This window comes from Corapipo altera, unplaced genomic scaffold (genome assembly GCF_003945725.1).
Source record: "Corapipo altera isolate COAL_440 unplaced genomic scaffold, ASM394572v1 93, whole genome shotgun sequence".
NCBI classification, from domain to species: domain Eukaryota; kingdom Metazoa; phylum Chordata; class Aves; order Passeriformes; family Pipridae; genus Corapipo; species Corapipo altera.
Window position 1 is genome coordinate 985514 of NW_020885000.1, and position 24784 is coordinate 1010297.

A 24784-nucleotide genomic window follows, 5' to 3' on the forward strand; every position below is an offset into this window, starting at 1 on the left:
CCCGGGGGATCCCCACCCCCACCCCCCCCCCCCCTCTTTTTGGGGTGGCTGAAAAAAAAAACAACGCCCCCCCCACCCCCTTTTCCCCCCGGGGCCCCCCCCCCCCCCCCCCCCCAGCTTCCTCAGCCAGTCCTCATTAGAGTTGTGCTCTAGCCTTTTCAGGGACCACCTCAGTGTCAGCCCAAGGGAGGAGAAGGGTGTGAGGCACCCAGAACACCCTGAGCTCTTGCTTGCCCATGGATCCAGTCAGCCCACGGACAGAGCAGTGACCATCCTGTGCTAAAGTGGGCTCATCCCATGGGAGCAGAACCTTGTCTGCTCAGTTCAGTCCTGATCTCATTGCCCATCCCATGGTGTGTGCAGCCAAAAGTGAGATCCTGCCCTGAGGTAACTTCCCAAAAAGCCTAAGCAAAGCATAGTTTGGGACGGCTGGTGTCTTGAGGGCCAAGGAAGGGCTGAAGGACCTCACCCCACCCTACAGCGAGCTCAGCTCATTTTTTCCCATTCCCGGGGAGATCCAATCAAAAACTGAGAGTTCTGTCCTGCCCCTGTTCCCCAAGATCTTCCTTCACTCTGCTTGGTGTAGAAAGATCATGGTGTAGAATCATCTCCCACCTAACTCCAGAAAGATCCCATGGAATGGAGATGTGCTCTGGTACTACTCACTTTCTTCTGAAAGATGATGTTGGGGAAGGAGTGGTTGTTGAAGTTGTAGCCTCTGGTGGTGAGCAAATACACGAACATGCTGACAGCACAGTAATCTGGCAGCCTCTTCTCCAGCTTGGGGGCTTTCTGGAGTAGCTGGGTGGGATGCATGGAGGGAAGGAGAAGAGGGGTCAAGCCAGCAGGGGCCAGGCTTGTGTCTGTGGCCTGAAGCTCTGGGTGGTTGCATCTGTCAGGCCAAGGCTGCCCATACCCACCTGAGCCCCTCCTGGTCCCATGTGGGAGCTGTCACCTGCCTTACTCCTACTCCATGGGGGCCAGGACACCCAGCCCCCTCCAAGGGCTACTCTCAGAGCCTGGGTTATGCCCCCCACAAAGCAGCCCCCTCTTCCCTGCTGTACCTAGGGAACCCACCTCACTCCAGCTGGTGGCACAGATGGTCTCCGCAGCATCCTTCAGGTCACTGGGCAGGTGCACGGGTCTCTCCATCACAGTCTGGATGAAGTCCACCGTGTAGAAGAATGCAGAGAAGGCCTGATGGAGGAAAGGGAGCAGCTGTTGGACAGGTTCTTTCTCTGACCATGAACAGAGACTGACCGGTGTGGTGAGCACAAAATCCCCCTTGCAGAGCTGGGGGCCTGGCTTTGCTGCCATGTGATGCTGGGGGTGCTGGGGACAACCTACCCACCCGGCAGCTGGGTCGCCACCCTGCTGCAGGCTGGGACTTACAATGAAGTTTCCTGAAACCTTCGGCTGGAAAACGCCATCAAAGGAGCAGTGGGAGAAGGAGCAGGTGGTGAAGTCGAAGAGCTTGCTGACATGCAGAGCACAGAGGTTCCCGTTCCCGGTGCCAAACAAGGTGACGGTGGTGTTGAGGACAAGGCTTGGCCTCTCCTTCTCTGTGCAGGGGCTGTCATAGATGCTGCTCAGTGACAGGCTTGTGTTGTAGCCCATGGGCCAGCAAGGATTGGGAACAGTTGCTTGGTAGCTCTCAGCCTGCCAGAAGAGGGACACTCAAGATGCACAAACTGTACCATAGCCCCAGCTCCCCCCTGGAGCTTGAGCAGCGAGACATGGAGCAGTTGCCATAAGTGTCTCAATATGGCTTGGGGTATCTTGGCTCTAGCCAAGTGGTGCATCACCTTATGGAGATGGTGGGTGGAAGCCCTGGGAACACCGGGGAGGGTTTGGAGAAAAACCCAAGAGTTGGCTGGGAAACCCAGCTGGCTCAGGGCCGGGGGACACCCCTGTGTAAACACCACGTGGAGGGGGCAACTGTGGAGTTGTGACAGCCAACATCCACATCAAGCACACGCTGTACCTGGAGGAGCTTGGAGAACAGCCTCTTGAGGAACTGGTCCCTCCCGTAGCAGAGGAAGCTGTGGGTGTACACTTTGTACACTTGGCCATACAACTTCAGCATCACCTCGTTTCTGGGGTTTTCAATAGTGTCCTGGGTTTCAAAGGTGATCTGTGTGGAAGCACCCCCAAAGTCCATGGCTCCCAAGGTCTTCCTTTGAGGCTGGATCCATTCTCCAAGCCAGCCACGCTGAGCCAGGAAGACAAGAGTGACCATAAGGATATGATGACCTGTGGGACAGCCCAGCCACCACAGCCATCCTGCTGGGTATCAACTGTCCCCTGCCCACCTTGATGAAGTTCTCCAGGAGGTAGTTTGCAGTGACCCAGCCAAAGACCCCTTCCTCTTCCCCTGACAGGATTTTTGCCCCCCGGAAATCAAAGGGGTATGTCTTCAGCGTGGCTGCCACAGCTCTGAGAACGGCGTCCGATGCCTGTGGGTCCGCAATGCTGTGGGCCATGTGAGAAGACAGAGCGATGGAACTGCACTGGGGTGCAGCAAGTGGGATCCCTGCCAGTCCCCAGAGCCCTTGGGGACCAGCACTGCCTCGATAGGGGGGTGGGAGATATGTGAGTCCTTGCCTGGGTACCTACAGGGATGTCCCCCAGAAAACCCCAGGTAATTCCCCTTTTCTCTGCTGGACAAGGCAGGTAGTGGGGATGGAGGTGTGCTCCCTCTTCCTGGGACAGTGGGATCCATCCCTCCTGGGCTAGGTGAGGGGAGCACAACTCCCTCCTCTGTGTGCTTTCTGGGGGTTGATTGTTGATTATTTTCACTGTGCCCTGTCAGGGTGACAGTGGGTACAGGGGGATTTTCCTCCTAGCTAGACAAAAAGTCTGAGTGGGTTATCCTGGTGCCGGCCCCACACCAGCCCCTTTCCACCAGTTCTTTGCTGGCTGTGCCCTGCAGAGCATGTCCTGTTCTGAAAGGCAGGACCACCTCTGCAGGGAACGTGGAGCTGAGCACTTGGGTGGTAAGGAGCTTTGCCTGCAAAGGGGCAACATTTCAGCTGTCTTTCACCACCTCCACCACTGCTGTGTGTGGCAAATTGGCATGGCAGGGTGACGTGGCAGGGCCCCCTGAGCAAGCACTCACTTGAGCAGGCGCATGCCAGCTGTGGCACCCAGGTAGAGAGGGGTGGCCATGTGCTTCTCCTTGGGCACGTCTCTCAGGGCCTGGTTCAGGCACTGCTCCAGGCTTGTCCCGGCAGCTGGAGGGTTTGAGCTATAGCTGGAGATGCCAGGACCTGCAGAGAGGAAACAGCAATGCTCCCTGTGGGTGGGGGGATGGTGCCCAGTGGGCAGCTTTGCCCCCCTCCCAGGGTTTCCAAAAGGCAGGTTTCTGTGAACATGGAGCCCACATGGAGCCGTCCAGGGTCCAGCCACACCGCATCCCCTGCTGACTGACAGCCTGGGGAAGGTTGATTAATAGAGAGTAGAAAAACAACCCTGGCTCCTCACTGGGATAGCCAGGGAGCTGGATTGTTTCCTGGTGGTTCAGTGCCTGCCAGGAAAAGATAAACCACTAGAATGCATGGCTGCAAGCCTTGGGGGGAGTTGGGAGAGGTTTCGGGAATAGAGCTGAACCCCTTAGAACACTTCACTGCACTGATGAGTACAGAGGAAGGCAGCTGGGCATGGCAGGGGCACTCACACCATGGTGCCCTGCCACAGGGACGTGACAGACCACACCATCAGCCCTGGCCCCAGGCCAGGGCCAGCCCTTACCCTCCACATCGCACATGCCATGTTCGCTGACCACTCCAGTGTCATTCTCCTTGTCCGCAGGCCACTTGTACACAAACATGGCGGTGTGGGAGGACCCAGCATCCAGCACGATGCCGTACTGCGGGGGGAAGGCTGTGGGTCAGGCCTGGAGGCGGGAGGCCCCCAGCTGCTCCAGCCCTTCCCAAGGGAAGGCACTGGGGCTCAGTGCACAACCGCTCCTACCCTGGCAGTGCCCAGCATCTCCAGAGCATCATCTGGCAAAGGTGAGCTCTGCTCAGCCCAGCCTGGCACAGCTGTGTCCACACTTGCCTGCACAAGGCACTGCCTGGGATACAACTAGGAGCGGTATACTGGCCATCCTGGGATGCTGCTTGGAATGGCATGGGGACTCTGGCTTTTTGGGCATGGGGACCCCCTTGAGTACAGCCTGGGGGACTCTTCCCCTGCTGCAGGCTCCCATCTCTCCAGCATCGCTCCTTGCTGCCTGCATCCATGCTGAGCCATGCCAGCAGGTCGCTGGGGCCAGTGGTAGGGAGGGACACCTGGAGTGGCCCCTTGGGATGTACTCACCAAAGAAGGGCAGCCAGGCACCTCATCCTTCCTGCCCTTGTATGGCTCGGCCATTCTCCGACTATAAATAACCCTGCTCCTCCTGCCAAAAAAGGTTACCCAGCTCCCAGGGAGGGGACACTCCACATGCTGCCTGCAGCCCCCCCAGGCAAACCTTTCTGCCTGACCCCCACTGCCTTGGGCTTGGGGCTGCCCACACTGGCACCCACTGTGTCCCCTTGGGGCTGTAAGTCTGGGGGGCAGCAAGGCAGGACCCAGCACTGTCCCAGCAGAGCATCTCTGGGGTGAAGCCATCTAAGGGTTGAACCTCGTACAAGGCTTCATCTGCTCCTGCCTTGCCCAGACCCAGGGCTAGAGTGGGCAGCTCCTCTCACTGCCTGGCTCCTGGGAACCACCCCAGCCCTGCCCGCCATGGGTGCCCCTATCCCCTGGTCTTGGCCAGCTCAGGCAGTGTAGTGTCAGGGCAGAGGCAGGGGTTCCACTTATAGGTAGATCTCATTCCCCCATGAACCCATGGACCCACACCAGTGCCACACCCTGCTTCCCCAAGGGACCATTTCACACCCTTGACCTGCCCCCAGCCTCCCCCAGTGACTTGCTTGCCCTGGGCCAAAAGCTACAAAGCAGCAGAGAATCTCCCTCCGTGGCCAGATTGGGGCTGGTGTACCACAGCACTGGTGCGAGGGATCAGCTTCCAGTGTTGCCAAACCCTGCAGATGGGAGGAAAGGGGCTCTGACAACTTCTCCCAACACCCCAACCTAATCCTTGGGCTGGGTGTTGGGGTGAGTGTTCTGCACAGGCTCAGGGGGCTCTCAGCACCCCCTCTGCCCACTGCAACATGGGCCATGCACCCCCTGGCACCCCAGTCCCTCCTCACCATAGCACCCTCTGCACCACCAGACAGGGAGTCACCCACCAGCCCCTGTGGATGCACCTCTGCAGCACATGTGCCCACGTACCCTGCAGCCACCATGTCCCCGATTTCCTCATGTGGCAGCGCACCACCCCAGGTATCACCTGGAGTGACAGGTGGCAGGTGACAAGGCTGTCCCCAAAGGGAAACCATTGACAAGTCACCCCCAAAACTGATGCTGAGTGCAGCCAGGACCCTGGGAGCGGTCTCCAGCTCTGGGATGCCATGGAGGGGCTGCAGCCTGCAGAGGGGGATAAGGCTGGAGACAGGGATATCTACATGGTGGCAGGGGCTGAGAAATACTGGAGCGTGAGGCAGTGAGGACGACCCACAGAGCCAGGGATACCTGGTGCCACACATCAGGAATGGGGTCAGCTCGGGAGGGAGATGCTGGGGACACCAGACCAATGCCATGGCAGGAACAGACATGACCACATGGCTGACTCCAGGGTGAGCAGACCCACCACCCGTGACAGGGGGAAACCTAGTTTCAGGGGGTTTCCTCCTGCCTTCAGAAGGTCTGGCTCAGCTACGCCCTGCTTCTCACCCCACGGAGAGCTAGTGCGGGGGTGCATGCGTGGGGGTGCACACCTGGGGTGGGGTTGCACTTGTGGAATGTATGTGTGCATGTAGTGTGCGTGCTGCAGGTGTGCACGTGTGGGTGCATGGGCATACACGTGTGTACAAATTCAGGTTTGGGGATGGGTGCATGGGGGTGCCTACGAGTGTGCACAGGCGAGGTGTATGTGCACACAGGTGTGCCAGCATGTTTGTGTGTGTGTGTGCGCACGTGGGGGCACCTGTGGCTGTGTGTACATGCCTTTAGGAGGGGGTGTGTGTATGGGTGTGTAGGGGCACACTTGGGGAAGTGGGGCACACCTGGGGAAGTAGGGAACACCTGGCTGGAGGTGGGTGGCAGTGAGGGGCAGCATGGAGCCTGTACCCAGGACAAGCCCCATGCAGAGGTGACGTGTTGCGGTAACAGTGACAATGCTGGGGCAGGCTGCAGAACCAGCTGCTCCACATAGGCACATCCTAGTGCCCTTTGCTGTCAACACTTGTGGATTGGGGTCGGGGGGGGTCTCTCTTCTCGGACTCCCAGCCCATTGCTGCCAAGTGTGGACTGGTGGGTGAGAGACATCCTGTGGGACCCCTGGATTTGGTGGCAGAGGCAGCAGCACTCGGCTCAGCTGAGGTAACGTGCAGCAATGTGACCAGCCACAGAGAGTGCCTGGTGCCCAGCCAGTTGCTGCCCTATAGCCACTCCAGCATAAGAGGAGCCACCACAGCCTCATGTCAGCCCTCCTGTTCTGCTCCCAGGGGGCAGGGTTTGGCACTCCAGCCTGTCCCTGCAGAGGAGCCGTCCTAGCTGGCAGCACTGGTGGTGGTGAGCACGGGTGGAAGCCATGTGCTCAGGTATGGTCTAGTAACTATGGCAGTGTTGGATCAAGGGTTGGACTTAGTCCCTTCATGCACACATAGAACCATAGAATCATAGAATCAACTGGGTTGGAAAAGATCTCCGAGATCATCGAGGCAGACCTGGACAGCCAAGAGCATCCCAGCAGTGAAGGAATGTCCCCTCCTCCAGACCCAAGGGTACCACATGTCTCCAGTATCCACATGGGAATCATGGATGAGATCACCCACAGCAGTGCTGTAATGGTGTCAGTTCCTGGCCCAGAACCTGTGCCTGGGCATCAGAGCCACTGCATTCCCCATCTGGCAGCAGCATGTGCTGTCATGCGAGCACGAGTCATGGCTGAGCTGTGGGCACAGGCAGGTGGGCTGCAGGGGCCCTGCAGGTGGGAAGCCCCAGGAGGGAGGACAAAATTCTATTCCCTTAGTGATTTGCAGCATAAGCACTGCCCTCAGCTCTGCCTGCTGAGCTGCCCTGTGCCTGCCAGCAAGCACACTGCAAATGAGGGCTAGGGAGACACGAGGATGCCCTGGCAGACTCCCGCACCGGTGCCTGGCTCCCATCACCCTTCTCATCTGCCCTTGGCATGCTTGTCTGCCAGCACCCAGGGCTTCGCAGGGTCTCATACGTGTGGGACAGTCCCCAACCCCAGCATCTCCTGGTGGCACAGGGATGACAGATTTTTCTATCAGGACCTCCTGACCAGACCCTGGTGATGCTGCAGGGCTGAGGGACATAGAGGGGTCCCTGTAGCAGCCCCACACTGGTAAATTTTCCCAATGCCAACCCTGGCCCTGCTGCCTCCTGGGTCACCCATGGCCTCATGCGCTCTGCCTCAATGCAGCATCACTCAGCCCAGCCCCAGCCAGCGCTGCTCAGTCCTAAAGCCCTGCAGAGAGGACGCAGAGAGCAGTGATGTCCCCAAAGGCCACGGGCAGGGCTCAGGGCTCCTGGTCAGTGCATGGCTCTGCCCAGAAATGTCCCCACACCAGGGTAGGAGGTGCACGGGGACACTGAGAATGCCTCATGTGCTGCAGCCTGGCACCAGGCCTGATGGACATGCCCAGGACTCCAGCTCCCACCCCACAGGCTCTCCAGGCTGCCCCATGGTGCATGTGGGGTCAGCCCTGCACCCCAACATCCTGCCTCCCTCAAGGGTGGCGACACCATGGGGCACCCAGGTTTACAGGTTTCCTTCCTGCTGCAGCAGCCACAGCACTGCCAATATGACTGGCATGGGAAGAGCCCACAGGTCATTGAAATGGCCACCGAATGCATTTGCCAAAAGAGGGAAGAAAAGGGTTAGAGAGAGGAGGCAGCATCTCGGGGCTATCAGGCCATGAGCCCCACTGCGGACCCACAAGGGAAGTGGGATGCTGCTCTGCTGGGATCAGTCCCTCAGCAGCCAGATAACTAATCCAGGATGGCATTAGGACTATCTTCCAAGCAAAGGAGCTGGAAAGGGAAGATGTGGAGCTGTAGCTCAGCAGGGAATAGCACTATCACCCAGCAGCTAATGTGGACTGAGCCACCAAGGACCACGTCTTGCCCAGGTGGGTGAGAGGACATGCCCTGAGTCTCCCAGAGCAGGACTGACCTCTAAATGATGTGGGCATCTTTTGGGCTGAGTTAGACTAACATAAAGTTCTACATTGCTAAAACAGCCCTGAGCTCTGTGCAGAAGCTACTTCTTAGTGCCTGCCTGGTGCCAGCCCTATGGGAACAGGCACTGCTGGACACCAGTGGACAATGCTGGACTTGTGACACTTGGCAGTCCAGGAACTCTGAGTCCCTGGGTTGGGCAGTGCAGCCTTGGGCGGAGCAGGGCCAGGACCCACGTGAGTTTTCAGGGATGCTCATCCCCAAATCGCAGCACTGCCTGCAGACTGGAAAGTGCTACCACGCAGAGAGAGAGAAAAAAAAAAAAAAAAAAAAAAAAAAAGCACAAACCCTAAATTTCTGGGAATTCATTTGGCTTAAAACCAAAGTTCCATCTTGGAACCGGAGGAAGAAAGGCTTTCCAGGCTGACCCAAGTGCTACATATGGGGGTCTTGGTACCAATCTAATTCCCCCATGTCCCAAGATATAAAATCCCCTTTGAAACCAGCTGAGGCATGCCCAAGATGCCCCACCATGTGGCAATGGGTGGCAAAGAAAGGTGTCACAGGGAAGAAGTTAATCATTGCTAGTTATACTAACAGCAGTGAGGATCATCTTTGCTAAGCCAGCTCTTCTTCTGATCCTAATCTTCATTACATCTGATAAACCCAGAGAGAAGGCAGCACATCTGGCATGCAGGCTGGCTCAGAAAGTTTCCATGCAAATTTCTTGGGATGAGAAAAAGGGGGGTTTAGATGAACCATTTTCCAGGACAAGAGCCTGGGACAGTTTTAAAACAAAAGACTTAAAGTACAAAAGAGGTACTTGGCCAACAAGAAATTTTTCGGGGAACTTCTTTCACCATCTGAATTTATAACGAAAAAGAAGAAAAAAAGCAGCTTGCATTCAAAGGGAAGTGCATTTGTCACCCAGCAGCGTTGGCTTAGGCGATGCAGCAGAACCCGGAGAGCTGGGAGATGCTGGGGTTGGCCGTGGAGCCCTGACCCAAGCAGAGCTGCAGCAGCAGATGCTGACACGGCTGTTCTGATCTGGAGGGCCGCTATCTTTCCTTGTGTCCAACAAATTCCCTTCCTAAAGCGCAGGGCTAAGGCACCAGGGGTGGGCGGCCGGGGTTCACGCAGCCGGGGGTCCCGCACGGGGGTGACACACTGGGGGTCTCGCGCCCGTCCCTGCGCACCCGGCGGGGGCTTCTCCCTGCGACCCTTCCCGCAGATCGGGGACCTCTCAGCCCCGGCGCCTCCCATGACGCTGGGGACCCCCTGATGCCGGAGCCTCTCCTGCACGGGCATTCCCGCACACCGGCGTGCACACGGCGGCTCCCCCAGCCCGCGGGTGCCTGGGACCCCCCGGTGCCCGCCGCCCCGACCACTCCGCGCACGGTGCCGTCCCGCCGCCCCGCTCACCTTGAAGCCCGGAGGGCCTCGCGTGTCCCCGGAGCCGAGGAGGAGGAGGAGGATGCCCAGGAGGCAGCCGAGGGCCAGCATCAGGAGCAGGGCGGCCAGACGTCGGGCCATGGTGGGGCCAGACAGGTGAGCGGCTCCGCGGAGGCTGCGGCGGCTCCTGCCGCTCCTCCTCCCCCGCCTCCTCTTCGCCCGCCTCTCCCGGCTGAGTCACCGCCGCCCCGGCCCACCCGGGCGGGACACCGGGCTCCGGGGCACTGCAGGGGGCGGCACCGGGCTGCGGGTCCCGCTGCTGCCCCTGTCGGATCTTCCTGCCCCCCCGCCCTGGGACCAGCCCCATCTACCTCTCCCGGGCACGGTCCTTGTCCCCGGGATCAGTCCCAGCCCGGCCCCTCGGACATCACTGTTACCGGGGGGCTCAGCCCCATCCTGTTCCTCCTCCCTGGGCACAGTCTCTATCCCTGGGATCAGCCCCAGCTACCCCTCCGGGCACAGTCCTTGACTTCAGGCTCAGTCCCATCCTGCCCCCACCCTGCGGCTTAGCCTATACATGGGTTCAGTGGGAATGTCAGAACACCCCAAGACACAGAAAAGCTCCAAGAGTCTCACAGCTACCATGATTTAACAACTATGGCTGTGTTATCACTTTTAATCATCACAAGTTCATGACAGCCCTGAGGAGTCCAGACACATATTGAGGCTGTTTTTAATATGGTCACAAGTGAATAATGTGATGCATTTGCACATGGAGCAGTGAGCCAAAGGAGGTTGGGCTCCTGGCTCCAAGAAGGACATTTGGAGCTTGCTTACACAATGGGATGAAACAGTGAACAAAATAATAAACAAACAGATATCACTAAGGAGAGGAGGCTGGAGGACACAGCTCCCAGCGCAGCTGTGTTGCAGGCTGAGGGTCACACCTTCACACTGAGGGTGTGAGCTGAGGCTCCTCACACCCTGCCTCACTTCTGTTTTTTGAAGCAAGGCACTTTCCTGCCACTCACAGCTGACCCATGCATGGCACACATTGCACCAGTGCTGGATCTTCTGCAGAGCTTCCTGCCCATTGCTGTGCTTGTGGGGCTTAGCCTGTACTGAGGGCTTGTGATGCAAAAGCCCTCTGCCTGACGTACCTCTCCATTGCAGAGGTTCTGCTGCTGGAGGTCTCACAGGGGACAAGCTCCAGTGTGACAGCAGTGACTGGCAACAGAGTCTGGGGAAGAAAATATCTCAGAAGGGACACAGAGAGTGACCCTTACCACAGCAGTGCCTATCACTGCGGCACAGGGCTTCTCTGCAGGACTGTTGTGTTCACCCTGTCGGTCTGTTTGTATGGTGTTTTACCTCCTCACTTTGATTCATTAAGCATTTAACCCTGGGAAAACTGTGTCAGTCAACTCCAAGATACTAATGTATTAATTTGTGTGAAAAAATTTTTCTCCTTTGCTGATGCTGATGCCTCAGGAAATGATAGTCCTGTCCCCGAGGCTGTCGCAGCATTGTTTCTGCTGCCTTTCTGCTTTCCCAGGCTAACTCTTCTCAAGTTTCCACAGAAAAATACCTACCTGTTCTTGACTGTTCTTGCCGCCCACCTCTGAGGCACACATCTGCCATCCTGTACAGTGCAACTGCACTGGGGATTACCACAGAAGCTGAGAGATCGTCTCTGGATTGCACTTAATTCCTTTCTCAATAGCTGCGAAGCCTCTTGCTTCACTCTTTGAAGACCTCTTCTCACTGCTTGTCCACCTAAGACTGAAAGGGAACAAAAAAATCTCTTTTCTGGGTGGTAGCAAGCAGAGACAGGGTTGGGAGAGCCCTGTGCGGGTAGGGATGGTCCCTTGTTCCTTATCCTTATTCTGCTTTTGGGGACTTTGGAGTAAATCCCTGTCCAGCAGGAGGCTCTCGGTGTGGTGGGACCCTCCTGGGATTTGAGTATAGATGTGAGTGTCCTGCTCTTGCGTAGATTTGGCCACCCTATTCCCAGGCTGTCTGTAGGTGGCATGGGGAGGGGGGTTGACATCTCTTCCTTCCCCAAGGGCAGGTTGCTCCTCCTTCTCTTCATGGGGTCATATTTACCACCCTCTTTCCAGCCCCAAGGGGGTAGGAGGGGTGAGTCAAGGTCTGAGGGAGCCTGTGCCCAGCCCTGGCCAATTGCTGGTGTCCCAGGATACTCAACCTGCAGTGCAAACAGGAAGGCACCAAAAGCTAGGACATGCTGGATTGGAAATGCTCCAGTTCCCAGGGGAATGACAGCCAGGCAAACCCACGTATAGCCAGAGCAGTACCCCTGTGATGGTATGTTCCGGCGGGGGAGCACATCGACACTGCTGTCTGAGCTCAGCCTGGCAGGGTTAAGCACTGCCAGCTGTGGCCCCAGCAAGGAGGGCTCCTGTTATCTCTCCTTTCCCATGGAGCCCACCGAGGCACCACTGGCTGGAGAACAGGGCATAGAGGATGGCAGCACCTCTGCCCATGCTGTGTGGGCAGCCTCAGCCACCCACAGAGAACCCAGCCATGTCCCTTGGGTTCCCCAAGGTGGCTGCGCTGAGGTGGCCACCCCAGGTGGGCAATGCCCGAGCTCCAGGCACAATCGAGTTTGGTGGGAAAAAGAAAGTGAGGGACAGGGAAGGCTTTCTCTGCCATGGAAGATGAAGCAGTGGCCTGCCCTGATGCCAGAAAGTGAGCGCAGCCTTGTTTGTCTGAGGAAACAGGGACACGGATTTTGGGCACCACCAAAGCAAGACAATAATAGATGTCACCTCTGCAAGACTGAAGTCGTGAAGCAAAGGATCTGCCCAAACAAGCAGGTTCAATGTGCAAGCAGCTGCGTGGGGAGGCAGTCTGGCACAGCCTGGTTGTCCTGCCACAGTGCCATCCTGCCTCTCTGCCATCTGTCTGGCTGCCATTCTCCCACCTCTGTCACCTCTGTCCTTTGCAGCGCTGTTCTCCGTACATTCATCCTGTCTTGAGCATCCCCAGGCACAGAGGCACATGGTGAATTTTTAGGGGGTTGCTTTGATAGCAGGAGGGACAGATCCCCTCAACATGATCAGACCTGAAAACGGTATTTTCAGTAACCTGAAATAACCAGATAATCCACCAGATGCAGGGGCAGCGATTGCTGTGGGGCAACAGTAAGTTCCCCACAATTTGATGCCCATTTTGCACGACTTCAGCCTGTGTATGGGGTGTCACCACCACGATGGGACCACAGCAGAAAGGGGCCAGTTTTACCTATGAGATGGGTAAGGTGTTGAGCTCTTCTCTCTGCTGACCAATGACAGGACCTGAGAGAACAGCAAGAAGCTGTGTCAGGGGAGGTTTAGGTTGGATATTAGGAAAAGGTTTTTTCCCCAGAGGATGGTGGGGCACTGAACAGACTCCCCAGGGCAGTGGACACGGCCCCAAGGCTGACAGAGCTCAAGGAGCATTTGGACAACACTCTCGGGGACATGGGGGTATTGTTGGGGTGTCCTGTGCAGGGCCAGGAGTTGGACTCAATGATCTTAGAGGTATTTTCCAACCTTAATGACTCTGTGATTGTGTTGTCCTTGTGGGTCCTTTCCACTTGGGGCGTTCTATAGTTCTATCATTCTTTGTGGCATGGGACAGGAGCCCAGAGAAGGGGATGGGTGTCCCAGGCAAAGGGGAAACCACATAAGGAGCCCTGACTCCCAACTGTGCTGGTGCCTTTGGCTCACCCCATACCTGGATAAATAGAGAGCTTAATCCCGGGTAAAGCTGGATGAGGATGTGTCACCAGCGTGCCTGAGGCACCTGAAAACTCTTACCTATGTGTCTACAACCCTTGCAGCTGGTGTGGACACAGGTTCAGCTCAGTGATGTGGAGAGACAGGGCTTTCCTCTTCCTGCTCCAAGGAGAGGCACAAGCACAGACTCCCCAGAAGAGAGAGGTCATGCTGGCACCCATCCCAATCAGGCAGAAAAGCCTGTTCCCACCATGAAGCAGCAGAAGTATTCCCTGGGGGCAAAGTGTCAGGTGAGTACAAAGAGGAGAAGGTGAGGAATTCATTACTCATGCAGCAGTAGGGGACTGCAACTCCCCTGGACAAAGGAGAGAGGTTTTCCTAATCCACCTCTTCCAACAAAAGCCTCCGAGGTGGGGCCATCTGGGCGAGGGCTGCAGGGCTGAATAAGGGATAAAAGGAGACACTGGAACAGGAGAAAGCACTTACCGGTGTCTCTGAGAGGTGGGGTTTGCTGTTTGTGGGGCTCAGGTCTGCTCAAAAGCTTCATTAAACATGGAGGAGCACATCTGGGAGCACTGGTGGGCGGCACTGCAGCTCCATATGTGGTTGGAAAATAACAGGAAGAACAGATTGAGCTTGTAGACACTGCAACGGGCTGGGGTCCAAAGGGAGGGATTAGACACAGGGTTCTCTGCTCCCAGCTGTGAGCTCCTCAGCCAACAGCAAATATAGGGGAGATGCATCCAGGAGCATTCAATAGCCTTGGGATTGGGATGAGCCACCAGTGTGGGCCAGCCATGAGCAGTGCACAAACAATCCCTCAACGTGCTCCAGAGTTGCTACAGCACAACACTGATTTCAGCCCTGGCAGGAACCCCAGGGGGTCCTGACCTGCACCTGAGAGAGCACCCGAGGGCAGCAGAGCCTGTGGTTCCTCTGCAGGGCAAGAACCAGCAGGGACAGAGAGGGGCTGGTAGGAGTACAGCCTGGTCCCTGTGGCAGTCGGAAGCACATTTGGGGCAGCATGAGGCTGCAAAGGTGTCCCCAGCAGGAGCACAGTCCCTGTCTGCCTCTGCAGCGCACACCAGGGAACAAGGGCAGGGACTTGCTCCTTGGTCTCAGATTGGGCTGAAGCTGCTCCAGAGCCCCAGGCTGTGGTCCATGGGAGGAATCCTACAGCCCTGCTCGCAATCCTAACCCCAGTCCCACTCCCAACTTCAGCTCTGCCTGGGAGCAGCACTGAAGGCACAGAGAGACGGAAGAGTGGGAACCTGCTCCCAGTCCCCAGGGCTCTGTTGCTCCTGATGGAGTCGGGACCTGGACTGACCCACCCTGGGGACTCAGCTGAGACATCAGGTATATTTTTTGGAGAGCGCAGGCCAGTGCAGGCCACTGTGTATGCCCAGAGATGCCTCTTCCTTTTGAGCCTTCAGGCAAGCCGAGTCCTGCATCAGCCAAAGGACTGAAATGTCTGGGCTTCCCCAGCTGCTGGGGCTGACTGTCTCCCCAGCATCTTGTTGCTTTGCATAGAGGAGTCACAGAATTGTATGCAGTACCAGGAAACTTCCCAGCTGCCTTTCCTGATGGTGGGTGCATCTCTCAGCCCAACAGAGATGTGTCAGTCTAGAGCCAGAAAGATGCTTTTGCTCTGGGTGTACCCACCTGCATCTCCACATTGGGATCCAGACAGGGCTGAAAGGGAAGAAAGCACCTGTCAGGAATTTGTGGGAATACCCACACCGGTCCCAGCACTGAGTAAGCCCACAGCACACACATGCAAGGCATTTTGGGGTATTCTTGAATCTGTGGACAATGAAGCTGCAAATCCAACCAGTGTTTCCACTGGTAGAGGAGAAAAATAAGGGGGTGCAACAACCGTCCTTAGTCAGGACCTCACTCCTGACTGAGTGCAGCTCCTGCTGAGCCTCTGTACCATGAAAGTAGGAGCACACTGATGCATTCCAGCCTCAGCTCCAAGCCCAAAGCTTGTACCTCCTAGAGGCATTGAAGCGCTGGAAGGATCTCAGTGTATCCAAGGCTATAATCCTCCTCCTGGCAAGGATCCTTGCCTGGAAGGAAGATCAAACCCAAGTACAAGTCTCCATTCTCGACTCACTTTTTAAACCCTTTTCTGTCTCCCGTTGCCCAGGGCAGCGTCTCTGTTATGCCAGCTGGGGGGAGTTCCATGGGCAGGGATCCCTGTTGTCCTGGCAATGAATCATCCAGGAAGTAGGCAGCTTCTCCAGAAAAGCCCCACTGGTTTCCCCCGGTTGTCTTGCCAGGAACCCTCTCCTGCAGGGACAGAGGGCAGGGACGTGTTGGAGCACAGGACAGCCCCTTGGGCTGACAGGTGTCCTATGCTGCCAACCCTGCTCCTGCAGCCTTTGCAGGGTGCCTGATGAGCTTTCCCCAAGCTTTGAGCCTGTGGATGCTGGCAGAGGACACGAGACCTGCTGGCAGACCATAAGTCCCCTACACTGTGGCCCCAGGGCAGAGGTATCCTTGGCACACAGAGACCCAGGGTCATGGTCACATCCCACTGGCTCCATGCAGCCACCATAGACTCACCTATCCCTAAACCTGTGGGACAGAGTGGGTGGACAGGAGTGAAGCATATGACATGAAGGAAGGGAGCACCATATGCAGACCCTCCTTGGACAGACTGTTGGCACAGGGCTGATCCCCATCATCAGTGTGAGGGAGGGGACAGTACTGGGGTGGGGACAGAGGTAGTGGGACGGAGAGGAAAATTATCTTCTGCTAGGAATAAAGTAGGGAACTGTTTGTCACTTTTCTTAAACTGGCCAACACTAGCCAGGGCCTCCAACTTCAAGTAAGAAACCATGGTTTGAACAATCTCAGCTCATCCCCACAGGCACCAGGCCATGGCCACGATGAGCAGCTGGGCCACGCAGAGGCTGAGCCCTTTCCTGGCTCTTGGGGTGGTAGGCTCGCTGTGGCAGCCCACAGCCACCACCACAGCCCCATGCAGAGCCACAGCAAGGAGGGGGCAGCTGAGGGGCACCACTGCTAGTGCTGCTGCTCAGGTCCCCAAGGTCTGGAGCTGAGCAGGGCCATGGGATGCTGCAAAGGTTCCCTGTGAGCAGCAGCAGGACAGGTAGTAGGGCATGGGGAGGCAGGGGTATGGAGATGTCTCCTCCTCCTGGGGTGGGTACAAGCACTGCTGTCCACTTTCCCCCCAGACCCACACCTCCTTCTACCCTGAAGTGGTCTCTTGTTCCCCAATTATCTATAGGGATTTGAAGGTCCAAACAGAACCTATTTTTCCACTCTTGGCTATTGCATTGATCTTGCAAGAATTGAAGTAACTGAAAGGCTGTGGCTTGTGTTGGCATCTCTCCATCAACTCTTCTGTGCAGTGAATTTGTTCTTTTTCCCATTGCTGATGCATGGAGAAACTCTCTGCTCAGAGGTTCCCTCAAGTCCCTACAGGTGTTAGGGAAAAACAGATGTTTTAGGAGGACTGGAACACCAGGAGGGCTCTGAGCATCCCTTGCTCTCCAGCTGTGCCACAGCTACCAGTTCAGGAGTATAACCCATCACCATCCTGCAGCTCTTTGGCAGCTTCCCCCAACCCAGCAAGCTGACACTGTTCCAAGCACCCCTTTCCCGGGCTTTGGGAAAGGGTGGAGGAAAGTATCAGTTCAACCCAATTGCATTTCACACTGAGAAAGATAATTTTTCTTCCCACTGGTGCTTGCTGTAGGTTTGAGGACCAGCGTCCCTTAGAAGGTTCAGCTTGCCAGTGGCACCATCCCATCCCTGCTGCTGTGCAGCACTGTGGCTGGAGAAGCTGTCCTATCCTGTCGCAGGGCTCCTGGAAATCTTTGGTATCAAACTATACCTGCTTGATCCAAGACCTCACGCTGGAAACTGAGCTTGTGGGAAAGGAGAGGTCTCTCCTCTTCTTTGTCAGGACTTCAATAAAAAACAGATTTCCAGTGCATCTGGGGCTCCCTGATGCTCCCCCACAAGGTGGGGGACACCCAGCAGCACTTCCCAGCAGCATCCCCTCCCTATACCATGGTTCTTCTAGGGAAAGTTCTGCACCAGGGAAGCATCTCATCTGGACTCCTGACTCTACCAGTCTTTTTCCCCACTGTTTTCCATCAGGAGCCATGAAAGCTGCCCCAGCACAGTGCTTCAGTGCTCCACTTCAGCCTGGTATAGCCCCTCAGCCCAGTACCTGCCTTAACATCCTAAAGTTAAGTATGTCAGGAGTTTGTCACTGGATTTTCCTTATGATAGATGGTCACTTCCTCTGTGCAAAGCTACACAGCCCTGAGAATCCCCCTCCAGCCGGCAGGCATGTTTCCAGTCCTTTCCACGTCCCAAATGCAACAAGAAATGTCGTGAGAGCTGTTTCCTCTGCCGGAGCCCAATGGCATTTTCCCACCCTCTCCCCACCAAGCTGGGCAGCCAGATCCCTCCCTGCCTGCTGAGCTTCCAGCTTGCAGGCCCAGCCAGCTGACTGCTGGAGGTCAGGAGGTGATTCGAAATGACTCGTGCTGGTCCCAGATTGAAAGAGCATCCTTTGTTCCCGAACAAGGACTTCCCAGTGCCATCCTACTGACTAAGCGAAAAACCCACCACACTGCCCAGCAGCCCCAGGGCTCAGCTCCCAGTGACCTCAGGAAGTCAGTGCTCATGTGTTCCCAGGGCTCCCAGTCCTTGGTGGAGGCAGAACTCCTTCTGAAGGGGGCACTGGGGAGGTCATGGGCTGTTGTTATTCCTACCTCCAGCTGTCACTGCTCCTGGCAGCCAAACTCCTTGTGTCCAGCAGAGTAATGCCAGTGTGACTGCACAGGCAGGGCAGGTGATGGCACAGACAGACAGAGGATGGCACAGACACGCAGGACAGATTCATTTCCCATCACTGTGGCAGTCAGGGCAGTGTGAGGTGTCCAGAGCAGCCTGAGATGCTCCTGGCTGGCTGCAGGACCTGCTTCAGGGCTGGCAGCAATCGACCCACCACAGCACAAGGGCAGGAGAGTGGGTGCTGTGACCCTTTGCAAAGGCTCAGCCAAGGGATCCCTCCCTCTCCCATATTGCCTCTCAGCCCTGGGGTGGCCCCTGGCAGCGTCTCTGCCCGTTCATGCTGCCCAGACCCTGCAGGATCCCAACCCAAACCCACTGACATCTGGGCAATGGGCAGAAGATCTCTCCCAGGTGCTGACAGCTCCCATTTTGGGCAAACACCACTGGCAGCTTGCTTTCCTGGAGATACTCTCTCAACATCTGCCTCCCGGCAGCCCTCCAGCATCTGGACTTGTCTCCTTATGGCAAACCTGAGGGTCTCCTGGGCTGCCCGGGGAGTAGGGATGAGCTTTGTAAAGCCACAGTGAAATCAGCTATTACTGTTGAACTGAATCTTACCCTGGCCAGGAAATTATTCAGCTTTAATCAATTTATTAAATCCACCCTGGGGCCTTTTACGTGAACCCTCCTCCTAAGTTGCTGGCACACCCCAGCGTCCACCAGCTTTCTTTAGGTCTTTTTCCTTTTTCTCAAATAATTCAAAACTCCAAGATGGGAGTCAGATAACCCAAAATCCTGACACTAAAAAAAAAAAAATTAAAAAAAAAAATAAATTATAAGCTGTAGAGATTTTCACTTTTTTTATGCTTTTCAGTTTTTGAACATATCTGCAGAACTGGACTTTTATTTGTCTTTCAAGGGAAATGAGCTTCTGAGCTCATTGTGGGATGGCACCAGCTGCAGTGTGAGAAAATCACGTACTGTGAAAATCTAAAAAAGCCCTGGGAAGCCTCATTCATTTTCTTTTCCTCCACATGCTACAGACCAGTATGACTGATGAGCACCTGGATGCTCCCGAGGATGTGTAGGGATCTCTCCAGGTGCAGAGGGACACCCTTAGACACACCCAAGGGTTGCAGGTACCCGTTCCTGCCCCTGGGGCTGAAGCAGGTTGCAGAGATGATGGAGCCACTTTGAGGGGAAAGGAGATGTGTCCTGGGATGATCTCTGAGGCCTTTGGAACTGTTAATGCTTCACTCAAAGCCATGGCCCTGCCCTTTTAAGATACATCTGTGCTTTGTTCCTGGGACAAAAGGAAAAGAAAAACCCACCTCAGGTTCATTAGTAGGAAGCTGACAGTGACCTCTGTGCCTGCAGGGATGGGCATGGGAAGGATGTTTGTCCCTGGGCATGGGAAAGATGCTTTTCCCACCTCAGGTTCACTCCTGCTCTCAGGTTTCGGCAAGTGACTTGGATGAAACCACTGAGTACAAATTTTCCAGTTTCAGCTGGACTTTAGTTTTTTGCGAGGTGGAAGAGCAATCATGGCTTCATGTGATGGGAGCTGCAGGGAGACACTGCCCAGCTGCAAGGAAAACTTTGCTTTACTGAGGTGATTTCTTTCAGCTCAAAGTCCCCAGGCTAAAGTTAAACCCTCAGCACAGAAACCTCTTGCATGAGTGTGAAATCTGGCAGTGCCTAGAGGTGCGGGCGGCTTGTCAGAGTTGGTCCGCGGCAGCAGCCACCTGCCTCCTTTCTGAGAAGCAGATGGTGAGATCCAGATCCCAAAACAGCCTGCACCAGGTGCTGGATGAGCTGCCCAGGCTGGTGAGCCCTCTGAGGAGCTGATACCAGCCCAGGTGTGGCAAGCTCCTGTCAGGGTAGACATGGTCCTGCCTGGGATGTATCAACCAGATAGGAACTGGGTAGAGGCTGCTGTGGATGAGCATCCACATCCTGCTTCCAGTGCATCACCCCCCTGCTCCAGCCTGGTCCCCTTCCTGCCAGGGGGACACCGTGTCCTTGGGACTACATTGGCTAGGTTTGTGTAGTGGGGGGCTGTAGGGTGCCTTAGTGAGGAGGCACCAGAAGCCATCCCCATGTCGAACTCAGCCAGTTCCAGGACAGACCCATCACTACCCAATGCTGAGCCTGTCCACAGTGATAGGGGTTCCTCTGTGATAATGCATTTAAGAAAGAGTAAAAACCACTGCACAGTCCTGCAGATCCACAGGTCAGTGGAGAGGGAGGGGAGGAGGTGCTCCAGGTGCCAGAGCAGATTCCCCTGCAGCCCACGGAGATGACCATGGTGAGCCAGGCTGTCCATCTGAAATCTGTGTGGTCCATGGTGGAGCAGACACCCACTTGCAGCCTGTGGAGGATCCTACACCTCTGCCTTCCCATGGCAGGAGTCTGCTCAGCCTCTGAGGGCTGATTTGAGATCCAAACTGCTGCTGGGAGCCTGCCTGGCTGCCACTGCCTTCTGCCCCCGTCTTGTTGTGCAGGAAGGCTTTATATGCCTGGCTAAAGGATTCAGCTTCCCTTTCCAACATCCCGCATGTCCCTCTCTTTTGGAAGAGAGCCCCAGGATTGGAAACGGCAGTTCTCCTGTGGTAATGTGGGTGCTCAATCACAGCGGGACTTCCCCAACCCAGGGTCAAGCAGAGCTGCCGAGGAGGTGCCACACCCTGGCCACTTCCACCCAGAGGCACAGAGCCCCTGAGCCCTGTGCCAGGACCATCTCTCCTGTGGGGCAGGGAGAGGTTGGATGGTGGATCCTGTGGCTGAGCAGCAGATGTCTGTGCAAGGAGCCCCATTTCAAGTGTTTGGAATAACTGAGGTCTCCTGGGAGTCATTGGGCAGCTCACCAGGGGACCAGGAACTTGCTTAGACCCCAACAGTATGTTTAAGCTTTCAGGTGAGATCTTTACAGGTGTTTAGTTTAAAAAATAACCATGTCAGGGTCCATCTGGAGCCTGTGCTAGCCACGCTTCTGGCTGGTACACATCGATCTGAGCAAATAAGCCTGGGAGCAGTCAGCAGTAACACAGCTGCTATGTCCTCACCATCCTGTCATGCCACCCAGTGGTGTCCAGGGATGAGGAAAATGACAGCAAACATATGGGACACTTTCCTTGAGCCCTCTCCCTGTCTCCAGTTGTTCTCTGATGGGGGACTTCCTGAGCAAGCCACGATTTTCTGATTTCTCTGCATTTACAAACTTCAGTAGATTCCTCCTCTTTGGGCTTGTCAAAACCCCTCCCTTGGGGCACAGAACAACCTCCAGCAGCACCATCCCTCACCAGGGAGCTCCTGCACCCCAGCACCAAGAGCTGTCTGCTTTGGGATGGGTTGGATCTGTCTCCAACCTTCACTTCACATGCTGGAAGAGCTGGTGGCTCCATCCCTCTCCAGTCTCTCCAGTACTGTCCTGATTTTCCAGTCTCCCAGCTGTATCTTCTCTGGCTTAAGAGTCCCATCCTGCTCAGATAGGAAGGGTCCTTCCCCCTAGAGTTTCTCAGAGACTCTATGGCCACTGTGATGGCTGTTGGCAGGGCTCAGCTGGCCCTACTTCCCTTTGTGCCCTTCCACTGCCCTGGTACATCTTGCGGGGCAGGATCAGCCCGCTATGGTCCTTGCTGCCACACTGATGGCTCCCACAAGCCAGCTCCCACCCTGCATCTCACCTGGAGCAGACAGGACATCCACCATGGGGCAGAGGCACGCTGCTATCCCACAGGCTGGCCCAAACCTCTGGGGTTTTCCCTCCAGTAATGTACTTTCCATTGCTCTTAAAAATAAAATCCCAGTAATAAAAACTCCAGCTAATTTTATCCCCAGCCTGTTTTTCCCAGGCTGCTGCAGGACAAGGTGCCTCCCTTGCCCTTGCTGGGGGGGTTCACTGGGCAGCACCATCCAGGGTGTGTGGGGGGATGTGGGTTGAAGGGAAGGACATTGAGCCCCAATAGTTGGTTGCCTATGGAAGGCATCTTTCCTCTTCACCTTGCTGGGGACCCAGGAATGAGTGGGGATAGCAGGGGGTTGGTGTGGGGCCACGGGGGACAGTTTGGTGTGGTGTGACCATGCTCAGAATGTGAGCTGGAAAAGCCACAGGAAGCAGAGATGGGCCCCAGGGCAGAACAGGTGGGGCAGCTTTGAGCTTCCGCTGTTCCGAGGACACAGGGTAGCTACAGTGGGAGCTATGCCCCGCCTCAGACCCCACCGACACCGCTGTCCCGCAGGACACAAAGCAACCAGGGCATTCCTGGAGGTGTTGGATCCTGCAGGATGAGCTGCTTCCAGACCTGCAGCCCCAACAACCCCATCAAGTTTTGCAATATTTAGCTTTCACGGTCCCCTTGGTTTTGCAATTCTGGGCTCCCACTGAATGTGAGTGCTGCAGGGGAAGCTGAGTGATGGGAGTGAAGAAGGCTGAGGACCCTGGAGAGAAATAGACATCCTCTCCTAAAAGTATTACTTACAAAAGCTGCTTTTGTGGGTTTTTTTTCTTCTTTGTTTGCTCCTGATTTCTTGATTTTAGTAGGGCCAGGGAGATCTATGACTTTCTGGGAGCTGGCAGTGATGCAACAGCCTACTCATCCAAGGAAAATGTGAAAAATGGCTGGGCTGGGAAAACCCCCGTAGGATTTGGAACAGAGAAGCAAAATGGGAGCTGACATGCAGGTGTGTGGGAGGTGCAGAGTATGGGATACTGCAGGGGGAAAGCTGCCCCTGCAGACTCTGACAAGAACTCCCCCCAGAATCAGCTATATGCCCCCAGCTGCCCTGGATGCAGGGATGCCAAGGGTGCTACTGGAATGTCCCAATGGGACAAGTCTGGCAGCCTGGCATGGAGCAGCAGCTGCTGGCATTGGTGCAGGAGCATCAGCACTGGGATGTCTCTCACAAGCCCAAATTATTCTCTTCCTAAGCCATAAATACTAAATATTTATGACGAAATTGTTAGATTATTTGGTCATTCCCAGTTAAGGTCTTTCCAAGCTGGCCGAAGCCTATCCCTCACACAGGGTACAGGACACCAGATCCAGACTCCAGCGTGGCTCCTGGTCTGGCACAGTGGGATGATTGATCCACTCATGGGACCAGGTCTTCCCCACAAAGTGGTTCAGTCTGAGGACTAATAGAGGTCTTCGGAGATTTTAAGAGCTAATGGAGATTTTGGGAGCATCCCAAAGAACCAGATGTTTTCTACCTGGCAGAGCTGCATGCTCAGCTCCTGGAGCCTACAGCACCAGGACAGGGCCATTTCTCCATGCGCTACTGAGAAACAGCTTTGCCCTTCCAACTGGCCTTAAATACAGCAGAAGGGAAAAGGAAAGCATTTAAAAAGCCTGAACTGAACGTAAACCAGTACAAAATACTTCACATATTTTCATTTGGGGCTAAACAAAACCCTGGGGGTGGAGGCAGTGTCTTCTGGCTTTCTTGGCTTAGTCAATAGGGTAAAAAAGACTTTCTTTCCCAGTTTCAGCAGCACCTCATGGGACCTTGTCATCTTCAGCCCCATGGATCTGGGGGCTCGGGCTAGAACGTCCTGCTTGCACTGGACTGTCACTGCTGTGTCACTCTGCCCTGTGAGTCCCCATCTGTGGGCACACAAACATGGCCGTGGCTGTGACCCTGACCTGGGGCAGCAGCAGGATGCAGCACAGGCAACACAGGCAGTGGAACAAGCCTACAGGTTCTTAACAGGAAGATTAGATCACTTATATAATAAAAATTGGATTTCTTCTCTCCCCAAGGAAAAGGGCCAAGGGACCTAAAGCCCTACTCGGGGTCTTCCTGGGCTCATAAGGACCCCCAGATCTCCTTCATGGGCAGGAGCTGGTTTCAAGAGCCAAGAGCAATCAAACCTGCCTTCCTGGACGTGCTCGAGGATGGGGTGTCCTTGTCTGCCCATGGAAGACTTGTGGGGTCCCTCAGACCCATGAAGGGATGTCTTGTGGGGAAATGGAGGACACATGCCCACAAGAAGATCCAGAGCAGCAAGACTCGCTACTCCCAGTGCTGTCCCCTGGATCCAGCCAGAGGGCCAGCAGGAGTCATGTGTCTCCCCTGCTCCATCTCCAGGGGTCCAGCGAAATGCTGGGCTGTTTGCACAGGCACAGAACAGCCCAGGCTTCCTGCTTTGGGGATGTAACGGTCTACGAAGGAGGGCCACAAAGATGATTAGAGGGATGGAGCATCTCTCCTGTGAGGAAACATTGAGTGAGTTACAGGTGTTCGGCCCAGAGAAGGCTCCGGGGAGAGCTTAGATCCCCTTCCAGTGCCTAAACAGGCTCCAAGAGAGCTGGACAAGAGGGAAGGGCCTCAAGTGTTAGATGGGATATTGGGAAGAAATTCTTCCCTGTGGAGGTGGTGAGGCCCTGGCACAGGTTGCCCAGAGAAGTTGTGGCTGCCCCATCCCTGGAAGTGTTTAAGGCCAGGTTGGATGGAGCTTGGAGCAACCTGGTATAGTGGAAGGTATCCCTGCTCATGGCAGGGGGTAGGAACTCCATGGTCTTTAAAGATCCCTTCCAATACAAACCAGTCTGGGATTCTGTGATTCTCTGATTCTCAGCTGAGGCAGGGCAGTCAAAGGGTGTTATTACACAGAT

At 55.6% G+C, this 24784-nt stretch overlaps 1 protein-coding gene and 1 long non-coding RNA gene across 2 annotated transcripts in view; both read right to left on the reverse strand.

The window, feature by feature from the left end:
- ENTPD2 (ectonucleoside triphosphate diphosphohydrolase 2) overlaps nucleotides 1–9869 on the reverse strand; it is an 11317-nt gene extending 1448 nt beyond the window's left edge. The window contains exons 1-8 of the mRNA XM_027666994.1: nucleotides 9679–9869; nucleotides 3751–3868; nucleotides 3119–3269; nucleotides 2313–2472; nucleotides 1985–2212; nucleotides 1393–1659; nucleotides 1078–1197; nucleotides 667–801 (exon numbers count right to left, since the gene is read on the reverse strand). Coding sequence (XP_027522795.1) covers nucleotides 667–801; nucleotides 1078–1197; nucleotides 1393–1659; nucleotides 1985–2212; nucleotides 2313–2472; nucleotides 3119–3269; nucleotides 3751–3868; nucleotides 9679–9789 — 1290 coding nt within the window. The 5' untranslated portion in view covers nucleotides 9790–9869. The remainder of the gene's footprint in view (nucleotides 1–666; nucleotides 802–1077; nucleotides 1198–1392; nucleotides 1660–1984; nucleotides 2213–2312; nucleotides 2473–3118; nucleotides 3270–3750; nucleotides 3869–9678) is intronic.
- An 883-nt stretch (nucleotides 9870–10752) lies between these two features.
- Nucleotides 10753–14100, reverse strand: LOC113958606. Its single transcript, XR_003531564.1, has 3 exons — nucleotides 13875–14100; nucleotides 13470–13660; nucleotides 10753–11430 (listed from the first exon to the last, which is right to left on the reverse strand). It is a non-coding gene; the product is annotated as an uncharacterized LOC113958606 (long non-coding RNA).
- Between the last annotated feature and the right edge of the window lie 10684 nt (nucleotides 14101–24784).